Source organism: Phoca vitulina, unplaced genomic scaffold (genome assembly GCF_004348235.1).
Source record: "Phoca vitulina isolate PV1807 unplaced genomic scaffold, GSC_HSeal_1.0 scaffold14, whole genome shotgun sequence".
Classification (NCBI taxonomy): domain Eukaryota; kingdom Metazoa; phylum Chordata; class Mammalia; order Carnivora; family Phocidae; genus Phoca; species Phoca vitulina.
The window spans coordinates 20,467,471-20,489,270 of NW_022589717.1; the positions used below are offsets into that span (position 1 = coordinate 20,467,471).

Consider the following 21,800-nt stretch of genomic DNA (forward strand, 5'->3'; position numbering starts at 1 on the left):
GGCTTCCTGGCTAGCAGGGAACCTGATGTGGGGCTCGATCCCAGGACCTTGGGATCATGACCTGAGCTGAAGGCAGACGCTTAACGACTGAGCCACCCAGACGTCCCTGTGACTGAATTATTTCACTTAGCATTATACTTTTTAGATCATCCATGTTGTAAATGGCAAGATTTCATTAAATGACATCTAAGATTTCTATTATATTTTATATATGTGTATATCTCTAATTGTCCCATATCTTTTCTTTGCTGTCAAGCCTAAAGAAAAAGATAAATTTGCCAGCTCTACTTTTCCCATTCATTTCTTCAAACCCTTCACAGTTTATGTTCTGTTGTTAACACTGTACTAGTGAATTTAATTTCCAATTTATAGCTTAATTTTACTTTCATTCTTCATCTCACTTGTGTCTGATATTGTCAACCACTCAAAATTTTTACTTGCCTTGAGAGACCTTTTTTTTCCCTAGATGATATCCTATTTACTTGACTATTCCTTTGTCCTCCTTCATCACATCCTAAACATTTCCTCTCAAACAGTTCGATCCTTATCATTGCTTTTCTTTTTCTTTCTTTTTTTTTTAAGATTTTATTTTTAAGTAATCTATACATCCAAGGTAGGGCTCAAATTCAACCCCAAGATCAAGAGTCACATGCTCCACTGGCTGAACCAGCCAGGCAACCCTATCATTGGTTTTCTTTAAACTGAATTCTTCTCAATATTTATCTCTAGCCCAGATGCTTCCAGGCATTGTATTATTTTCATTTGTTTGTTGGACATTTAAGTCCCTTTGGTACTTCTTTCTTAGGAATATGCAAAATTGAATTTATTTTCTCTACCTCACATATCTACTTAGTGTTATCTCAATCAATGACAGTTCCTCTTAATATATACCTAAGCTGTCCATGACGGTACTTCATAATTTAGTAGTCTTGCAAGTTTAACCTCAAAAATAGTTCCTCTTTTTTCCCCATTGCCCTATTCAGTATTCTTCTATTGCATGGGTTATTTTGTTGGCTTCTATATTTGTTTCCTTTTTAATGATCTGGCCTCTTCCAAATCTCTTCATACATTTCTTCCAAGTTTTTCAGTTTCTTAGTTATTTCCTTTTTCACCAATCATGATCTTGATTACTTTTCTTTTAAGCAAGTTCCCCATCATCTGCTAGTTTCTAACCATAGGTAAGTCTTAGTATCCACTTTTCATTCTTGAACCGAGGATGCTGAATACTACTTGAGAAAACTAAATAATAGTGCTGATTGGTACCAGAATAAATTTATGGTTTTTACTCTCTTAGGCTTTCAGTATTTATTGAACAACAATCCATTTAGCTATTTAAAAACTTAACCAACTCTGGATAAACTTTCTATTCCATTTCTGCCACCCTTATTTTCAGGCTTCTTCCACAAATAATAACAGGCCTTTCTTCAATTTATTTCCTCTGTTTCCAAATATGTATGGCCTGTACCTGCCCTCTGTCATTTCCTTCTGTCTCAGAGAAAGAAACTGGTTTTAAGCTATTGATTTTAATCTTTCATTTGATTTTATAATTTATATCCTTCAGGTTCCTAATCTTACTCTATTGTTTCTACTTTTTAAGGATCTGTTAGTTTTCTCCCTTCTCTTCAAGATCTCAAATCATTTTTATTTTAATATTCTTATTCCCAACCAAAGTCTTTGCCTGTTTTTCCTTCAACCCTTGCCACAGTTCTACTGAAAGGTTATTTTGTAAATGTTGTTCTGAACTCCTTGGTTCTTTGCAACTAGTTTATAATCCCACTACCACTTGGATGAATGAATGGTGAGAATTTTGAAGTCATTGACTCTTGTGTAGAACTGTGGTGAAATTTATACTTAATTCCTTAAGGCAGTAGTTCAAAACTTGATCGTGTAGAAGGTCTTGGATATTTTTGTTCTGATGGGTCATGAAGCACACTTTGAAAAATCTTAAAACATCTAGAGCCATTAAAGGTTTTTGAAAATTAGAGATGTGTGATAAGATCTAAGAATGGGGGTGGGGGGCCCCCCTTCTCTGTTGAAACATCATGTCTTAGGATTTTCCTGGCCATCCCCGTTAAAATTTTAGTGCCATTCCCAGTTCCTTTTACCCTGCTTTATTTTCTGAGCATTTATCACCTTCTGACAATCTCAAATAATCCCTTAGGTTTATTTTTGATATTGGGACTATAATGGAAAAAAAAAGTGCCTTTTCTGGTAGATACACAAAAGTAGTTGTTGAGTTGAACAGTTATTTAAGAAGATAATGTTTATTGAAAACTTTTGAAAGAAGTGAAGAATACTTAGTGATTTTTGAATACTGCAGAATAGGTTTTACCTTAAAATGTCCAGCTCTGACCTATCTGAATTAATTTCTAGAGCCTATTTATTTTGATTCCAAATATAATTATAATAATTGAATAGACTTTTTCAGTCCCAATATCTTCTAGTTGCATCTTCTTGGCTTTTTTATTATATGCATTAAGAAATGAAATACTGCAAAATTCACATAAGTATCTTTTAGTTCAGTACTTTAAAATAGTTCGTAATCTTCAAAAACAAAAAACAAGCTTGTCTTCTACAGGAAATTTATCATGGAGAATCATGTTGATTTCAAGGATCTTAAGTTGTTTTGGTTCATATTCGTCCATTCTCTTAGTGTGATAATAGGGAACATTTCAAAGTGGCAGAGGTTAGACATGAAAGGAAGAAATAGTATTAAGTGCATTGGGTTAATGAATATTTCATGAACTTAATAGATTTTTTTTAAAGATTTTATTATTTATTTGAGGGAGAAAGCACGAGGGGGAGGGAGGGGTAGAAGCAGACTCCCTGCTGAGCAGGGAACCCGATGTGGGGCTCAATCCCAGGACCCTGAGATCATGACCTGAGCTGAAGGCAGACGCTTAACCGACTGAGCCACCCAGGCGCCCTCCCCCCACCTTTTTTTTAAGTAAGCCCTGTGCTGGAACTCCACGACTCTGAGATTGAGAGTCATGTGCTCTACCAACTGAGCCATCCACGTGCCCCTTAATATAAGTGTTTTTTAACCTGATACCTTTTTAAAATTTGGCACAACTGAACTGTTGAATGACCAATGCATTTTCCCCATTCCTGAATAAATTCACTTGTACTGAATAATGTCTTAATTTTTTGACATTTTATGGTCCACTGTATTGATGTATAATTGACACATGACAGTTTTAAGTTTAAATCAATGAGTTTTGGCAGATTCATGCAGTCAGCCACCTTACATTCATGATGTAGAACAGTTCTATCATGCCCTGAAAAGTTTGCTCTTGTCTTTATTCCCTTGACACTTCAGATCTGCTTTCTATGACTAGCTATAATTTCATGTAAGTGGAATCATAGTATGTAGTCTTTCTGTGTTTGGCTTCTTTCACTTAGTATTGATGCTTTGCCCTTTTTTTTTTTGTATAATGCTTTTGAAACTCATCTATGTTGCGTGTCTCAGTAATTTGTTCCTTTTTATTGCTGAGTTCACTGTTTAGAGGCATGTTGATAAAATGTGTCTTAAAATTTATTTGCAGCAAACTGACCGAGCAAATAGATTTGAATATTTATTAAAGCAGACAGAGCTGTTCGCACATTTCATCCAGCCTGCTGCTCAGAAGACTCCAACCTCACCTTTGAAGATGAAACCAGGGCGACCACGAATAAAAAAGGATGAGAAACAAAACTTGCTATCAGTTGGCGAGTGAGTAATAGTTTATATTTCATAGTTGAAACATTTATTTTTGATAATCTTCATTAGAAGCATAAAGTCACTTCATTAAAAAAATTGTTTTAGGGCTGTTATTTATTTGGTGCCAGTTGGCTTGACAGAAAGTAGCCATACATGTATAAATAAGAATAATGTGTAATGCCTTAACTTTTATGGCATTACCCTGTTTATGGAATTGAGATGTTATCCATTCCTTGGAGAGGAAACAAATGCAGAGGTTAAACAGCCTACTTAACATCCCACAGAAGTAATTCAAATAATCCAGGCTTGAATTTAGGTCTGATTTGGGGTATGCTGTAGGCATAAACCACATACATGCATCGGGGGATTGCTTTTATCTGAAGTCTGTGCTTGTAAATGGAATGTTGTGATGATTTATGCCATAGGAGTTTGTTTAAAATTTTTATTACTTACTTGTCCTACAAATTGAAGTGTCAAGTTGTATGCTGCCCTTAGGTGGTTGTTTAAAACGTATAAAACAACTCATATATTCAGTTTATAAATACTTTCTTGGAATTTTTGTGCTGCTTGAGTAATTAAGATGTTTAATTGGTTATAACTAATAGATTTGATATTAATAGCTTTAGGGTAATCTCAGTTCCCTGGAATGACCATGTAATTCCCAAAGTGAAAAATGAAAAATAATCAGTAATTAAATCCATTAGGTTATCTAAGAGGAAATTACAAACTGCTCTCAACAATGTTAAATTTACTGTACAGTTTACAGAAACACGGAAGCATGAGCTGTACCTTGAAGGGATTTTCATCAGAAAGTATAAGCATACCTTAATCTTTTTTTTTTTTTTTTTTTTAAGATTTTATTTATTTGTCGGAGAGAGAGAGCACAAGCAGGGGGAGTGGCAGGCAGAGAGAGAAGCAGACTCCCCGCTGAGCAGGGAGCCCCATGTGGACTTGGTCCCAGGACCCTGAGATCATGACCTGAGCCGAAGGCAGACGCTTAACCTACTGAGCCACTCAGGCGTCCCATAATACCTTAATCTTATATGGGGTATTCCATTTATCTAATATATCTTACACCTTATCCATTGTGTGTAACCAGAGTGCTTTTGTTTTAATATTTAGGAAACTTCCTAAGAGAGACACTTGCACTTCAGATGTATTTAAATTGTTCAGACTTGAGAAGTTTGCAGCTATTTAATTATTTTTATTTATTTTTATTATTTTTTAAAGATTTTATTTATTTATTTGACAGAGAGAGAGACACAGCGAGAGAGGAACATAAGCACGGGGAGTGGGAGAGGGAGAAGCAGGCTTCCCGCTGAGCAGGGAGCCCGATGCGGGGCTCGATCCCAGGACCCTGGGATCATGACCTGAGTCGAGGGCAGACGCTTAACGACTGAGCCACCCAGGCACCCCTATTTTTATCTTTTATTTAAAAAATTTTCAAATTTTTTTGAGAGAGAGTGGAAGCAGGGGAGGGGCAGAGGGAGGGAGAGAGAGAATCTCAAGCAGGCTCCATAACCAGTGCAGAGCCGGATGTGGGGCTCGATCTCAGGACCCCGAGATCATGACCTGAGCCAAAATCAAGAGTCGGCTAAGCCACCCAGGCACCCCTTGCAGCTATTTAAATGGCATCAGGTCTTCTGCTCTGGAAATGCCAAGCACTGTAATGGATATTTTTATGATATAGGTAGTTAGTAGGATTTCATGAAAAGAAGCACTTTTATTAAGATGATATAAGATAAAGATACTCTGTAGTAAATATATAATAAATTGCTCAGTTTGGTCTTACTGGTGTTATTGGGGAAAAGGAGTCTTGGTTAACAGATTTTTTCCTCTATCCTTCAAGCCATCTTAAGTGGAAAGTTAGCTTATGCAAAGTAATTAGGGTGATGGTACTATCCTTAAGTATAAGGACATATATGTTTTTCTCTTCCTTCCATCATTTACAGTTATATTCAGTGAACCCTCACTTTGAAGTAATAAGCACATTCCAGCCTTTATCTTCAGTTTTATAACCATAATAATCAACCATCTTGATAATAGACTGTGAGATTTTATTTTTAAAAAAAGTTAAAGTTCTTTCCTAGTTTGTGGAGAATAAATGAGAATTGAGGGTACATCTTTATACTGAGTTTCATGTGGTTAGGGTGCAGAGAAGTATGAGAAATAACATACTAAGACATTCTAATTTGAAGCATATAAAAGAAGCAAGAATATTCTTGCATATATTTGCTGCTTTGGTCTGAGTTTCTGAGGAATGCTTCTTTGAGAAGACTGATTATCCTCTTCCATCAAGCATGTAGATTTGGTAGAAATCAAGCTATAAATTAGATTTACCGTTTTCTAATTTAAATGAAAATATTTGTTGAAAGTATGAAGGTACAAAATTGGAAGCTTCAGAATTGGAGAGTAAGTACTTTTTACTAACCTGAGCCCTTTAGAGATTAAGAAATTCGGCAATATTAAACCTGCAGAAAATGAGGTTTTAAGGGGATGTATCCCAGCTCTCTTGGGATGTAGAATCTAAGCATTTTTAAAAAGCTTTGAGTAATTCTGATGAATCTCTGGCTAAGAGTCATTGCTTAAGCACTAAGTCTTTATTCTGCATATTCTACAGCTTTTGGTGAAAGTTGTAGTTTTTGCTTATTTTAAAACATATTCTTAATAGAAGCATGGTTGACACAGAATGTTACATTAGTTTCAGGTGTACAACAGTGATTCCACAGCTCTATACATTATACTATATGCTTTCCACAGTGAAAGTTTTTTTTGTTTTTTTTTTAATTTTTGAGTATAGTTGACGTACAATGTTACATTAGTTTTAGATGTACAGCTTAATGTGATTTTACAAGTTTATACGTTATGCTTTGTTCATCGCAGGTATAGCTACCATCTGTTCTATTACATTGCTGTTACAGCATTATTGATTGTATTCCTATGCTCTGCTTTTTATTGCTATGACTTACTTATTCCATAACTAGAGGCTTATATCTCCCTCTCCCATTATTCACCCATTTGCCCAGTGCCCCACCCTTCTCCCCTCTGGTAGCCATCAGTTCTCTGTGTTTATAGTTCTGATTTTGCCTTTTTTTTTTTTTTAGATTTCATATATGAATGAAGTCTTATATTTGTTGTGCTCAGTCTTATTTCACTTAGCATAATACCCTCTAGGTCCACCCGGGTTGTCTCCAGTGGCACAATCTCATACTTTTGAAAGTTGTAGTTCTTAAGGGTTGCCTAGGTGGTGCAGTGGGTTGAGTGTCCCATTCTTGGGTTTCACCTCAGATTCTTGGGTTTCAGCTCAGGTCGTGAGCTCAGGGTTTTTAGACTGAGCCCTGCATTGGACTCTGAGCTCAGCGTGGAATCTGCTTAAATTTTTTTTCCTTCTCCCTTTGCCCCTACCCTCTGTGTTCGCTATCTCAAAAAAAAAAAAAGTCGTAGTTTTAAAAATGTGATTTCTGGAGCTATTTTCTGGCAAAAATACTTAAAAAGGTAACTTTAAGTTAGAGATTATGAGATTTTTCTGACTGTAGTTCCTTGAAATGAGATTATTCCATTACCTCAGATGTTACTCTGTTTTAACAATTGTATGTATATCTTAGAAAGTCATGTAAAACGTTTCAGGTTTAAGTTTACTAATAATTTGTACTGTTCGACTTTTCTAGCCTTAATTTAAATGCCTGTTAAAAATTATTGTGGAATCTTGGTCAGCCACTTGACTGATATGTTCAAATAGTAGCTGTTGGTAGTTAAAGCTTAAAGCGCTAATCAATTGATTTTATCTTGAACTTGACAGCTACCGACATCGTAGAACAGAGCAAGAGGAAGATGAAGAACTATTAACAGAAAGCTCTAAAGCAACCAATGTTTGCACTCGATTTGAAGATTCTCCATCATGTATGTTGTATACATTATATTTATAACTATTTGATTTTTAAAAAAAAAGTCCCCTTTTGAGACATCCTTTGGTTAAAGTTTTGGATTTGTTTTGGCTGTGATTTATAAAGGGAATTTTTAGTAATCTTTTGAAATTGATTGTGAAATCAGATTTCTTTTTTGATGGAAATGGTATTAATGTATTAATATCAATTAGTATGATAGTGGTGCTGTATTTCAAAGGGGCATAAAATGCCATTGTGTTTATTGTTGCCTGAATGTATATGTAAAACTAGGAATGGTTTTCCCTTATACTTGCCCCAGATAAGAAAATTTAATATGTAAAAAAAAGCACTTCATGAAGACTTTCGTTAACTGATGTCGGGATTTTGTATTAGTTTGTTTTAAAATTTTTTCTGAAACATTTGTTATTAATGGTTTTCCAAAAGAAAACCTGGTTAACCAGGTTTTTAAGTTTTACTTCTATATAATCTTGATAGTCTGGTGGCACATTTATCTTTACTGCAGCCTAGTATTTTTTCTGATCTTCCTCTTGATAATTGGTTTGTATGATCGTAGTGGTTGTGAACAGCAACAAAAATTTAGAAAGGTCAACATAGGACATATTTGGACTTGTTATTTAATTAACTGTAACTTTAACTCTTAAGTTGAACTTCAGGCAAGACGGTATCTGGTTAGAAATTCAGTAATCTGTTTAAAGTATGTGTCTTCAGATGTTTTTTGGCTATGGAGTACCCAGTTTCCTTTTCCTTCATGAAGTTAGAGACTAGAGCCAGATATATGGTACAAAGGGGGAAGGAAATTTGAATTATATGGATTATCTCTTTCTCACATTCCTACATTGTAACTAGTTTTCCCAGTATTGGTTAGTTTTTCGTCTTAAAGCAGTGTTTTTTGAAAGGTGATGGGGTACAGATGTGCATGTTAAAAACATCTGGTGATTGTGATGGATATACTTAGTAATTATTCTGGGGTGGGAAATGTGTAGTAAACCCCAAAAGAGATACTGTCTCTCTTAACAGGACCCTGTTGAAAAGTAACTTAGAAAAGGTAAAGGGAAAACAATCTCTATCCTGTCTTATTTCCCCTTTGTTAGGAGGAAGACTAAATCCCCAGAGAGTGTCTATTTGGGTTATCATGGAGGGTGGAAATACTTGGTTTAGAAACACTTGTGGGGTGCCTGGGTGGCTCAGTCTGTTAAGCGTTTGCTTTTGGCTCAGGTCATGATCCCAGGGTCCTGGGATGGAGCCCCGCATCGGAGTCCCTGCTCAGTGGGGAGTCTGCTTCTCCCTCTCCCTCTGCCCTGCTTGTGCTCTCATTCTCTCTCTCAAATAAGTAAATAAATTAAAATCTTAAAAAGAAACTTGTGATAACATTAAAAAAGGATATAAAGAGGTGAGAGTCTCTAGGACCAGTATATAGGTAACATAGGAACTGAGTGATTGGGGTAGGCACTCTGATGCTTTACAATCACGGTTTTGTTTTGTTTTGTTTCACTTGGTTATTGTCCCTATCCATTCACTCCTTCTCTGCTTCAGATCACAGCACCTACTTCTAATGACTTAGAAATTGAAAACAGAAAAGTCAGAGTAAACCTATGTAGGTCCAAGTTAAGACTCTAAGTTTAATCAAATGAAGAAGGAGAGGCCTTTCTGTATTTAAAATGTGCATTGTGTTTTTTTTTTATTCTTAGATGTAAAGTGGGGTAAACTGAGAGATTATCAGGTGCGAGGATTAAATTGGCTCATTTCTTTGTATGAGAATGGCATCAATGGTATCCTTGCAGATGAAATGGTATGTATTTGGTAGTTTTTTAGAAGGCCATATTTTGTAATTTAAAGTATTTTGTATAATGAAATTTATAAAAGTTAAGATAGTGTAACATAATTTTTGTTGATTACAATCCAGAACTGTTAACAAACTAATCCTCTGTCAAACTTGGTTAAGTTGCATAAGCAGAGTCTATAGTTCAGTTGTGAGGAATTATTATTTATGAAAGTATAATAAATTTAAAAGTAATACATTTTGAGAAACGTACTTTTGGTAGACTCTTGCAATACACTGTTTTGGCCATTTACCTTCACTTTTATAAAACACAAATGGGGTTAACTGATTTTTCATTGGTGATTATTTTCTCAAGAGTGGCAGCTTGTACAGTTCTATCTCAAAACATTTATCTCTTGTTTACTACTTAATAGGTATGTAGTGAATGTTTCAAATTTCCATAGAGCTATAGTGCTAAAACCGTAATTGCTTGAAGAAAGTATGGAATCAAAAGAAATGGGTCTTAATTGTAGCCCTGCTGTGCATGACTTTGGGAAAGTCACTTAAACTTCTGGGCCTTATGGATATGGTTAGTAGAACCTCTTTATAGACTTGTGAAGATTAAAAAACAGCTAAACTTGAAACATACCAAGTTCTTGCCATTTGTTAGCTATCATAAACACATAGGTTTTCTTTTAAATGTTTTTATGTGTCAGGAAGTATAGATATGGGTGTCTGTTTTGTTTGATTATCATTGCTTTGTGGTTATTCTTTCAGGGCCTGGGAAAGACTCTTCAAACAATTTCTCTTCTTGGGTACATGAAACACTATAGAAACATTCCTGGTCCTCATATGGTTTTGGTTCCTAAGTCTACGTTACACAACTGGATGAGTGAATTCAAGAGATGGGTACCAACACTTAGATCTGTTTGTTTGATAGGAGATAAAGAACAAAGAGTAAGCTTTTTGTGTTTCATTATTAAAAGAATTTGAATTTAGGTTTGGGGGGGGATAACTATAGAGGAGGGATAAAAGAGGAGGAGTCCAGTAGTAATAAACTTGGTCTTCACAAATATTAGTAATTTATAAATGTAATATTGTCTTGGTGGTGAAGAATCCTATTGGAGAAAGGAGTTGTAGACTATAGGATGCTAGTATAAGTTTATATAAGAAACAAGTATAGTTTCTTTTACTTTGGAATTGGTTGTATAAAATCAAAGGCCGTGTTCTCATTCTAGAAGCAACATTTTTGTTTTTCTTAAAAGAAGTTTTGAGTGTGTGAATTGGTTGGAAATTTGAGGAGCCAGATTTTTTTAGATTGATGTACATAATGCTAATTAATAGTCATCGTAATTTTTAAAGATGGACTGGGTCAATTACAGTATTTTGGTGAGTTGGTATGGTATTTATTGAAATAAGTTAAAATGTTGGTCACTTGACGTTTTTTGGAAGGAAATAATGATACTATTGAAGATAATAAAGTTCAGATTTTAAAGTGTAGTATATCGAAGAATAATGTACTTAATTTTGTTTTCTCTTCATTCAGCTATCATTTTTCCTTTTATAGATCATTTTGTCTATTTTAAGTTACCAAGTTGCTTTTTATGTTTTGGAGCCCAGTTTAAACCACTTTTTGCTTTAGTTTCTTTACTTGTAAAATGAGAGTAATAATAACAAAGTTTTATTAGAAAGGAATGAAAATGCTTACTGCAAACCGTCCGTCCTTGAGTCTTCACTCTGTGGCAAAAACCACCTTCTCCTCTTTCTAAACCCATTTCCTGAGAATTTCAGCACCTGGTGGAAATGAAGAGAAGACATTTAAGAGTTAGTTTATTGAATTTTGCACTGATAATTTTGTCAGTTATTTTTTATTAAAAGGCTTTGACACTTAGAAATGATTAATGAAGTTAGTTTGAGCTGGTTCTAGATGCTTACATACTATCCCTTTTTAATATTTTTCACCCTCTTTCATGTATTAGATTACTTGTCATCAGTACATTTAATGTGTAGTTCATTTCTGCATGATATAATTTTTTTCTCTTGCTACCTACACAGGCTGCTTTTGTCAGAGATGTTTTATTACCAGGAGAATGGGATGTATGTGTAACATCTTATGAAATGCTTATAAAAGAGAAGTCTGTTTTCAAAAAATTTAATTGGAGGTACTTAGTTATAGATGAAGCTCACAGGATCAAAAATGAAAAATCCAAGGTAATTTGGTATTTGGAAGTGAAAATCATTGTGCCTTTATTTAGAATTTGATCAGTATGTAGAATATTCTAATGATGACTTTGGTTCTTTTAGTTGTCAGAAATAGTGAGGGAATTCAAGACCACAAATCGACTATTGCTGACTGGAACACCTCTTCAAAACAACTTGCATGAGCTCTGGTCACTTCTTAATTTTTTGTTGCCAGATGTCTTTAATTCAGCAGACGTAAGTATGTCTTAATTGTTTTCTGGATGGAATATTAATGTTTTCGTTTAATGCTATACATTTTTGCAATAAAATTGGCCTTTCAGCCACTGCTTAAGATAATTGTTAATTTTTTACTTTTACGTAGTCTAGTGTAACCTACCAAGTTTTTTATGCATCCCGAGAGTTTACTTTTATTATGCCTTTTGATTTCAGTATCATTTTATAAATCAGTTGTTTTCTCTCTCTGTAATGTCATGGATTCACATACCAAATAGGTAGTCACGTTGGCCTGAATTTCAGTGGCTGTACGTGGACTCAGGTTATTTCCCAAATGAATTTGTGAACTTCACATAGCCTGTGTTTCCCCAGGATGGTCTTCAAATTTGGTAAAATCTGTCTAGCCATCTTTTTTTATGGTCTAACAAACATAGAACCTAATCTTTACCTTTTAATAGATTATTTGCACTGATAAAAATGGTTAAGTAGTTATTCAAACGGTTGGTTGTACCTAAGAACGTAATATGTATATTAAGAGTCTGCTGTTGGTAATTACCATTTTTTTGCTGAACCAGAGTTCATTTTTGAACTTTGTTTCCATGGGTGGAGAGAGAGAGAGAGAGAAAGAGCCTGTGCTTGTGTGTGGCTTTTTGAAGAGCTCAGTAAGTTCCAAAAGGGTTAATTTGGGGTTGTTAAGGATCACTGTAAAAGAATAGAGAAATTTGTGTTCTTGGAAGGCATTTAATCAATCTCAGGGAAATAGTTCAGTTCTGCTTTTGTTGTATTTTGACATTTTTGTTTTAGAGATTTCTTTTTCTTACTGCATTGACACTTTAATTTGTTTAGTAATCTATGAAAGCTTTGTTGTAGTTAACATAATTAATCCTATGATTATGTTTACTAACAAAGCACAAATACATACTAGATGTGCCAAAGAGGTAAGAATATGGAAGTTATCCTTGTTCAGATCCTACCCAAATACTAATGAAATGTTGGTAATTTAGTAAGTTTAATTAAAATTGACACTGCTCTGGAAACTTTGTGTTTGAGTAATCTGAGTAACCTTGGAGAACAAACCAAAGTCATTTTAATTTTTCACCCTTTCTAAAGAAAAATATTTTTCAAGAATATTAATTCTCTAATTCTATAGAACTTCCTTCCCAACTATTCTTTTTCATTGTGAAACTTGTCATCTTGATGTTTTTAATCTGATTTTTCAAGGTAGATCTAAAATGAATTGTTAATGACACATGAAAAATATGGGATTGAACCAAATGATTTTTGCAGTTCACAGCTCAAATACTAAACTAATTCTAGAATTCATTGTTACATCTAGCATAAAAAGGATATTTATGGTTAATGCCTGTGGTTAATATTTCTGATACTTATTTTTTGTTTTTTAACTAGGACTTTGATTCATGGTTTGATACAAACAATTGCCTTGGGGATCAAAAGCTAGTTGAGAGGCTTCATATGGTAAGTGTTTTGGAATAAGGTTAAAGCATATTTCTAATGGGAAAAATGAAAGAGGTTTAAATTAGTGGATTATTTTTCTGTTAACAGAAAAACATGTTGACTAGAATTATATCTGTTTGAATCCTGTCACTTAACTGTTTAATCTTATACTGGGGACTGGGGGGGTGTGAAGTGTGCCTTTAGTGTTAGAACCTAAGATGAAATCCTAACTTAATGAGTGGAAAAAGTAATCCAAATCTAAGAGATTTGATTCTCAAAGGCTAAAGGGGTCCATCTTTTTTTTTTTTTTTTTAAAGATTTTATTTATTTGATAGAGAGTTAGCGAGAGCAGGAACACAAGAGGGGGGAGTGGGAGAGGGAGAAGCAGGCTTCCTGCCGAGCAGGGAGCCCGATGTGGGGCTCGATCCCAGAACCCTGGGATCATGACCTGAGCCGAAGGCAGACGCTTAACAACTGAGCCACCCAGGCGCCCCTAAAGGGGTCCATCTTCTGTTCTTAAATTCTGCAACTTGTATAAGCAACTGCTAATAGTGCATTGTGAGCAGAGTTGATAAGTTTTTGCTGTGATATATAGCTTTTTTACTTTTTAAGAAGATTCACAAGTGAAAGGTGGTTGGTAGATAAATTTCTCAAACAGAACCCAGAATATAATAGCCTGACTAGCAGAATAAAACCAGACCTTGTAAGCATAGCATATAAGGCTTTTCATGACCTAACGCAACGGTTCTTGACTTGTGTTGACATTTTGGTCTAGATAATTCTGAGGGGCACAGGGAAGGTGGTTTTCCAGTTTAACAGCATTCTTGACACCTCTACCCTCTACATGCCAGTAATATGTCCCCATTTGTGACAACCAAACATGTTGCTGGGCATTGCAAGTGTCCACTGGCCGGGGAGCGGGTGGGTCAGTCTTTTCCCTAAACCCCATGATTTAACTTTTCTGACATTCTCTAACTTCTGTTTTACTTCTTATATCACTTTAATTTGTTAGAATTTCTGACCCCATTATCAATTTTCTGTAAACATTGTACTAATTTCAGTCTCTTTGTCTTTGCTGATCCTTTCTGCCACATCTGGTATCCCCTTTCCTGCTCTTCGCTGATACATAGTCCAGCACTCAGTGCTAATGTCACCTTTTCCACTGAACATCCGGATGAAGCCAGCCTAGAAGCTTCTTTGTATCCCATCTTTAAAAATCAAGGCATTCTAAGATAGGACTTTGCACTGAATGTTGAAATGTTTAATTTACAAATTTTTTCCTGCTGCATTGTAAACACAAAGGCAGGAAACATGTCTTACATTTGTATCTGTAGCATAATGCCTGGTTTATAGTGTGTATTTGAATAGGGGAAAAATTAAGTCTGTGAATGTTTAAATACTTGTTTCTTTTTTTTTTTTTTTTTAAAGATTTTATTTATTTATTTGAGAGAGAGAGAATGGGAGAGAGCACATGAGAGGGGGGAGGGTCAGAGGGAGAAGCAGACTCCCTGCCGAGCAGGGAGCCCGATGCAGGACTCGATCCAGGGACTCCAGGATCATGACCTGAGCCGAAGGCAGTTGCTTAACCAACTGAGCCACCCAGGCGCCCTAAATACTTGTTTCTATATAAATTAACGATAACGTACTTTAAAATTCTCGTACTGAAATTTTATTATGTTAAATTTTTGAAGGTGATAATATCTTAGACATCTTTGTTTCAAATTAGATGGCATTTAAGCACATAAGCATTCAATTTAGATTTAGAGTATGGAGTGTATATGCAGACTTTGCTTTAATAAATAGGTACATGTATGTAAAGCAAACTAAAACAATCTACATAACAGAATCAGCCACTTTTGGCATTGCTGTTTATTTTGTTTAGACAGTAGTGTGAAAATGCTTATCAAATCGGGAAGAAGAGGTCTGGTAGCTACCTTTCTGTACTCTGTCTTGAAATTCCTACCTTAGCTCCTGTGGTCTCATGATGAAAGAGGATATTCAGAATCAGCATAGGTATACTTAGGAATGAGATCATTTTTACTTAATGAATCAGTTATCTGTTATTGCAGAATACTCCCCTCTCCTACCAAAAAAACCCTTAATAGTATCTATTTTAGTAATCCTAGAATTTATGGGTTGGCTGAGTGTTTTCTTTGCTGGTTTTACCTGGATTTAAACAGCTGCGTTTACCTGGACAATTCTGAAGAGGGCCAGTGGGGCTCAAGGTCATTAGTAACATATCTGGCAGTGGATGCTGGCTGTCAGCTAAGATTATCTATACTAGTTTCCTTACATGATGACGTTAGAGAAGTGTTGCTGATTATTTTTCTCACCATTTTTTAATTTCTTTGTGATCATATTTTTATAAGCTAGTGTAAATAGAACATAGGAAGATACAAATAAAGAATCTTCAGTTTTGTAGATACTCTAAAATTTTATGAGAATGAACTACATACAACATGGATAGGTTTTACAAACGTTGAATAAAAGAAACAAGATAAAAGGTATATATTGTGTAATTCTATGTACGTAAAGTTAAAAATAACAGGCAAAACTATGATGTTAAAATTTAAGGGGGGATAGTGACTGGGAAGGTTGCAAGAAGGGTTTCTGCAGTATTCTATTTTTATCTAGGTGATAGTTGATTACATGGGTATGTTTACTTGATTGAAATTTATTGAACTGTATAGTCATGATTTGTATACTCTTTATGCTCTACTTCCATAAGAAAAGGGTAGTAAAATTTTTATTAAGTTTTTATTTTAATTTCAATATAGTTACCATACAGTGTTCTATCAGTTTCAGGTGTACAATGCAGTGATTCAACAATTCAATACATCACCCTGTGCTCATCACAAGTGTACTGCTTAATCCCCATCTCCTATTTCATCCATCCTCCCCACCCACCAAAAGGGTAGTAAATTTAAAAAAACTAACCATAAAAACATTTTAATGTGGACATAGCTTTAAGTACTGTTGGACAATCTACATAAAAATAGAGTAATACCCCCCAGCCCCCTGGCCCGTTGTCTGCAGGTGATACATTTCAAGATTCCCAGTGGGTGCCTGAAACCACGGATAATACTGAACTGTGTATGCACTGTTTTTTCTTATACATATATATCTATGATAGTTTAATTTATAAATTAGGCGAGGTGAGAGATTAACAGCAATAATTATAAAATAGAATGATTATAATATTTTATAAGTTATATAAATACGGTCTCTCAAAATACCTTATTGTACTGTACTCCCCCTTCTTGTGATGATGTGTGAGATGATAAAATGTGTACATGATGAAATGAAGTGAGGTGAGTGATGTAGGCATTGTGATGTAGTGTTAGTCTACTGTTGACTTTATGATACATTAGGAGGAGGATCATCTGCTTCCGGACTGTGGTTGATGCAGGTAACTGAATCCATAGATAAGAGAACATGATAACTAGTTTTAAACCTGAAAGACAGTGAATGTTGAAAGCATCAAAACTTACTGTTTTGGGGGCGCCTGGGTGGCTCAGTCGTTCAGCGTCTGCCTTCGGCTCAGGTCATGATCCCAGGGTCCTGGGATGGAGCCCCGCATCGGGCTCCCTGCTCAGCGGGAAGCCTGCTTCTCTCTCTCCCTCTCCAACTCCCCCTGCTGTGTTCCCTCTCTCGCTGTGTCTCTCTCTGTCAAAAAAATAAATAAAATCTTAAAAAAAAAAAAACAAAAACTTACGGTTTTTAGTGTCTTATGATAATATAGCAAGTTTATATTCATTATATGTATTGAATAAGTAATGATCTTATATTACCCTTCAGGAACTCAGTAATAATATTTGGAAGGGAGAAATTCTCAAACAGATAAATTTCCATGTATTTAATAAACAATTTTGAGATCCTGAAATAATAGATACGATCATGTTTCTTTTTTTTTGCTTTTTTAAATTTTATTATGTTAATCAGCATACATTACATCGTTAGTTTTTGCTTTTTTAAAAATTTTATTATGTTACGTTAGTACCATACATTACATCATTAGTTTTTGATAATTTCTGTTTCTTTTTGATCTTGAAGGTTTTGCGTCCATTCCTCCTTCGTCGAATTAAAGCTGATGTTGAAAAGAGTTTGCCTCCGAAGAAGGAAGTTAAAATCTATGTGGGTCTCAGCAAAATGCAAAGGGAATGGTATGTGTTCTTAGACGTTTTAAAATCACTATTGATTCTTCACTAACTTTCGTTTATATTTTGTTTCCCTAATTGTGTCTGCAAGGAATTGTTGTTTGCTCTGTTGAACTTAACCTGAAGAGTTTTCTGGTCATGTAATTTAGGACTTGCTAATCAAATTTATAATACACAGTTTTAAAACTTTTAGCTTATAATCAGGATGGGAAGTTTATGAATTCTTCAAGGATTAAAGTTGGCATTAATTAAACAGGGATATATACATAAACCCCTCTACTTGGGTTTTTTAAAAAGAAACTGGTGGCACAGATGCAGACACATGGTTACCTTGGTGGTTCATAAATACTGGATTATGGATTAGGGCTGATCTGATGAAGTTGGAGATTGTAGAGATACGAGAAAATTTAGGTGCTTTCTTTTAGTCTATAAAGCTATTACATATATTTAATTTAAAAGACTGCATTCTGAGCAGATGTTTTATTTTAGGCAGGATTCCCTTTGAATTTATGGTGGTAATATAAGGTAGTTATTTTTCAACACCTCTCTAGGGCATAATAAAAATGTTGAAAACCTTGTAAGTTTCTTTTCTTTTTCTTTTTTTTTTTTTTTTTTTTTAGGTTTTATGGGTGTATGAAATCCAAAAGCTAGAAACCACTTAGTATTAAATTTTTTTTACAGATAGAAAGGTCATCATGAATCAACAATGTGAAATGGCTGTAGAAAAGATTGTTACCTTAGCATATATTAACATAAGTGTAGTGTTCAAAGGAGAGAAATAAATAGCCATACTTATTCTTTACTGGTTACACTACATTTCAAGTGTATTTAATTCCATACTTAATATTGATAAGTATTTGCAAGGGGCTGGAGTTGTTGGTAAAAAGAAAGGATAGAATGTAAAGAAATGGGCATGTTATCTAGGAAAGACATGACCACTGTAGAAAGTAGTCCATCCTAAATGTTCTTAAAACTTTTGGAAGACTTTTTTAAGGTAGCAGTTGTATGGCTCTAAAATAACAGAACTGTGACATGCGTTAGTGTTAAGGGAAGAGAAATCTTTTAGTTAAACATTAGTGAACTTTAATCAGCCAGGATTGTATGGAAAGGTCTGCCTTGAGTAATACTTTATGTCTCGTAACTGGAGTTATGCATATATTGCTTAGGTTATTGAAGTTATTTTGCTCAGAGGATTCAAGGTCTTGAAACTTTGGTATTTAGATAGATTGCTCTTTCCTGCAGGATGTTTACATTCTTGATATGCATTCAAGGCTTTTTACAATCCATCCTTAGCCTGTGGCTATAGTTTTACTGCCCTCATATCTCTCCCTCCCTCATGTACTTTTATTTATATTTAAATCACATTGATTTCATTTTATTATCATCATCATGCCTTACCCTGTCATGATTCTTCCTCCCTCCTTAGATCTTCCTGTTCTCACCCAAATGCTACACTAACTGCATTGAATAGTAATTGAATATTGACACTCTTCCACTGGAAAAGACTGCAAATTAAAATTATGTTTAAAACTTAGGTTTTGGGGTGCCTGGCTGGCTCAATCAGTAGAGCATGTGACTCTTATTCTTGAGGTTGTAAGTTCAAGCCCCATGTTGGGTGTAGAGATTACTTAAAAATAAAAAAATAAAAAAAAAATAAAACTTAAGTTTTAAGTTTTGCTTAATTATTTAAAAATGTTGTGTCATACTGCTTTGTTTTAATTCATCCCAAGGAGACATACTATTTTGGATCTCAAGGCCCAAAGTGTAAGTGTGAGTATTAGAACAGTGGGAGGAATAAAGAAAAACAAGGAAAGAGAAAGATGTTCTAATACATGGTAAACTCCTAAACACATCTTAGAAGTTGATGGGTTGTTCTTCACAGGTATTTTTGGCTTGAGGTAGGGGAGGGAATTAAGTATGGAAAGTAATAGGGACTGGTTAGGGCACATTTGAACCCTTTTAAAATATTTTTCTTCTCAATAGGTATACTCGGATATTAATGAAGGATATAGATATATTAAACTCTGCAGGGAAGATGGACAAAATGAGATTATTGAACATCCTGATGCAGTTGAGGAAATGCTGTAATCATCCGTATCTATTTGATGGAGCTGAACCTGGTCCACCTTATACAACAGATATGCATCTAGTTACCAACAGTGGCAAAATGGTGGTGTTAGACAAGCTGCTCCCTAAATTAAAAGAACAAGGTAACTACGTTACTGGTAACAAATTGAGAAGTGATGAAATTCTGATGTAAAATAAGGGACCACTACAGTTTGAAATTCTAATCCTGGCACTTTTATAAACTTGAAGTGTGGGACATTTAAAAACTTCTGTCCATTATCTGAGCTTCATTTCTCCCCCCAATTTTAGGCTTATAAATCTTCTTAGGGATCAATAGGGCAGTTACAATCCTGGATTTTGGGGAGAGTTCTCAATTTATATTTGCTTTCCCAGATATGTCAGCTTTTTGTTATAAAGTGCCAAGAATGCTCTTTCCACACATAGTTCCCAGATACTTTGGTAGACAGTGTTGTTGTGTTCATATATTGTTTTTTAATTATTTATGTGGATTTTTAAGTTATTTAAATGACAATAAATTATTTAAATTTAAGTAATAAAGTTAAACAGTAATAAATTATTAAACATGTGCATGGACCCAAAGCAGTTTTGTTTGTAACATGCTTGCTTTTTATGTGAAAATGAATATGTAGTATGTATAGAGATGTATTTAAAATACATGAATGTAGAATATATTTAGTGTGATGCCAGCTTCAGTAATTACAGACTCATGGCAAAACTTGTTTACATCTGTACTGTACCTGCTTTCCTCCTCGCAGATTAATTTGAAGCAAGTCCCAGACATCAAAGCTTTTCATACACAAATTATTAATTCTGTAATGTGAAATAATACAGTCAGATTTCAGATTTTTCCATTTGTGTTTCTCTTGTGTGTTTTCGTAAGAATGACTTTTGTACAAGTCACCTCTAGGATATTGACTGTCAGCCTTCTAAGAGTTGTCATTGAATTGGTTTACTTTTTTCTTGCTTTTACACTTTTTTGTGGAAATACATTTTCTAAAATACTTTTCTTGAAAGCTAAGTAGTAAAGGATTGAATTGGTGGAAAGGAATCACAAGAACTTGGTAGAAATACTCAGATATTAACAAAAGCTATATTAAACTCTGAAAGGAAAATGGGGAGTATTGAGCATCCTTAGGCATCTCGGGTATAAGGTGAGACACCAGCAGATTATCAGCCTCAGCTTCCAAGACAAGATAATTTCATAATCTTTATTTTTTTATAATGACTCCTTGGTCTTCATACATTCTGCTCTGAAGGCATTGTGCAGCTGGCTAAAGAAATGGAAGGCAGTTGAATAACTTGAATCATGGCATAAGTGAAAGATGACCATGTAGATGTGAGGCCACATTTATGTTATGGTCTTTCAGTTGGAATTGGGTCTTCAGAACTAGAATGAGATGGGTTTGGGGTATGTGTTGGGGAATGTTCAGGGCCATGCACATGGGAGAATTGCGGTGGTGGTAGAGGTGGTGGAAGGTTATTTTTAAATGCATGTGGAATAAAAAGAATGATTCTCTCAGCCTTGGGACAGAGCCAGGCCAGAACAAATACCTCTTCCGTTTACCTTAGTGTGTTGTAAAGATATTACCCTTTTCTGTTTGTGCCATTATGGGAAAAATGGGGAGAATAACTGACTTGGATAAATAAATAATGTATGGTTTTTTTCTTATAACCAACTAGGTAACTTAGAATTAAGGGGTAACTGGTTAGTCTTAGTTTTGATTGGCCTTAAATATTTATTTATTTTTAAAGACTTTATTTATTTGACAGAGAGCGAGAGCAGGAACACAAGCAGGGGGGTAGTGGGAGAGGGAGAAGCAGGCTTCCCAGCGAACAGGGAGCCTGATGCGGAGCTCGATCCCAGGACCCTGGGATCAAACCTGAGCTGAAGGCAGACGCTTAACGACTAAGCCACCCAGGCGCCCCTGATTAGCCTTAAATTTTTAAATAAGTTTTTTTTACCTTTTTTTTTTTGAAGATTTTATTTATTTATTCGTGAGAGACAGAGAGAGATAGAGCAGCAGAGGGAGAAGCAGGCTCCCAAGAAGCAGGGAGCCCGATGCGGGACTCGATCCCAGGGCCCTGGGATCATGACCTGAGTCGAAGGCAGACACTTAACCATCTGAGCCACCCAGGCGCCCTCAGTTTTTTTACTTTTGAAGCTTCTGAAAATGAACTGTTCTGTTTGCTAACAGGTTCACGAGTACTAATCTTCAGTCAGATGACAAGGGTATTGGATATTTTGGAAGATTATTGCATGTGGAGAAATTATGAGTACTGTAGATTGGATGGGCAGACACCCCATGATGAGAGACAAGTGA

The 21,800-nt window shown here is 35.1% G+C and overlaps 1 protein-coding gene across 1 annotated transcript in view; it reads left to right on the plus strand.

Annotated features, from left to right (window-relative positions):
* Window positions 1-21,800, plus strand: part of SMARCA5 (SWI/SNF related, matrix associated, actin dependent regulator of chromatin, subfamily a, member 5) — a 41,023-nt gene that overhangs the window by 5,617 nt on the left and 13,606 nt on the right. The window contains exons 4-13 of the mRNA XM_032412913.1: window positions 3,546-3,712; window positions 7,500-7,600; window positions 9,294-9,394; window positions 10,142-10,321; window positions 11,420-11,575; window positions 11,669-11,800; window positions 13,187-13,255; window positions 17,288-17,397; window positions 19,375-19,601; window positions 21,675-21,796. Coding sequence (XP_032268804.1) covers window positions 3,546-3,712; window positions 7,500-7,600; window positions 9,294-9,394; window positions 10,142-10,321; window positions 11,420-11,575; window positions 11,669-11,800; window positions 13,187-13,255; window positions 17,288-17,397; window positions 19,375-19,601; window positions 21,675-21,796 — 1,365 coding nt within the window. The remainder of the gene's footprint in view (window positions 1-3,545; window positions 3,713-7,499; window positions 7,601-9,293; window positions 9,395-10,141; window positions 10,322-11,419; window positions 11,576-11,668; window positions 11,801-13,186; window positions 13,256-17,287; window positions 17,398-19,374; window positions 19,602-21,674; window positions 21,797-21,800) is intronic.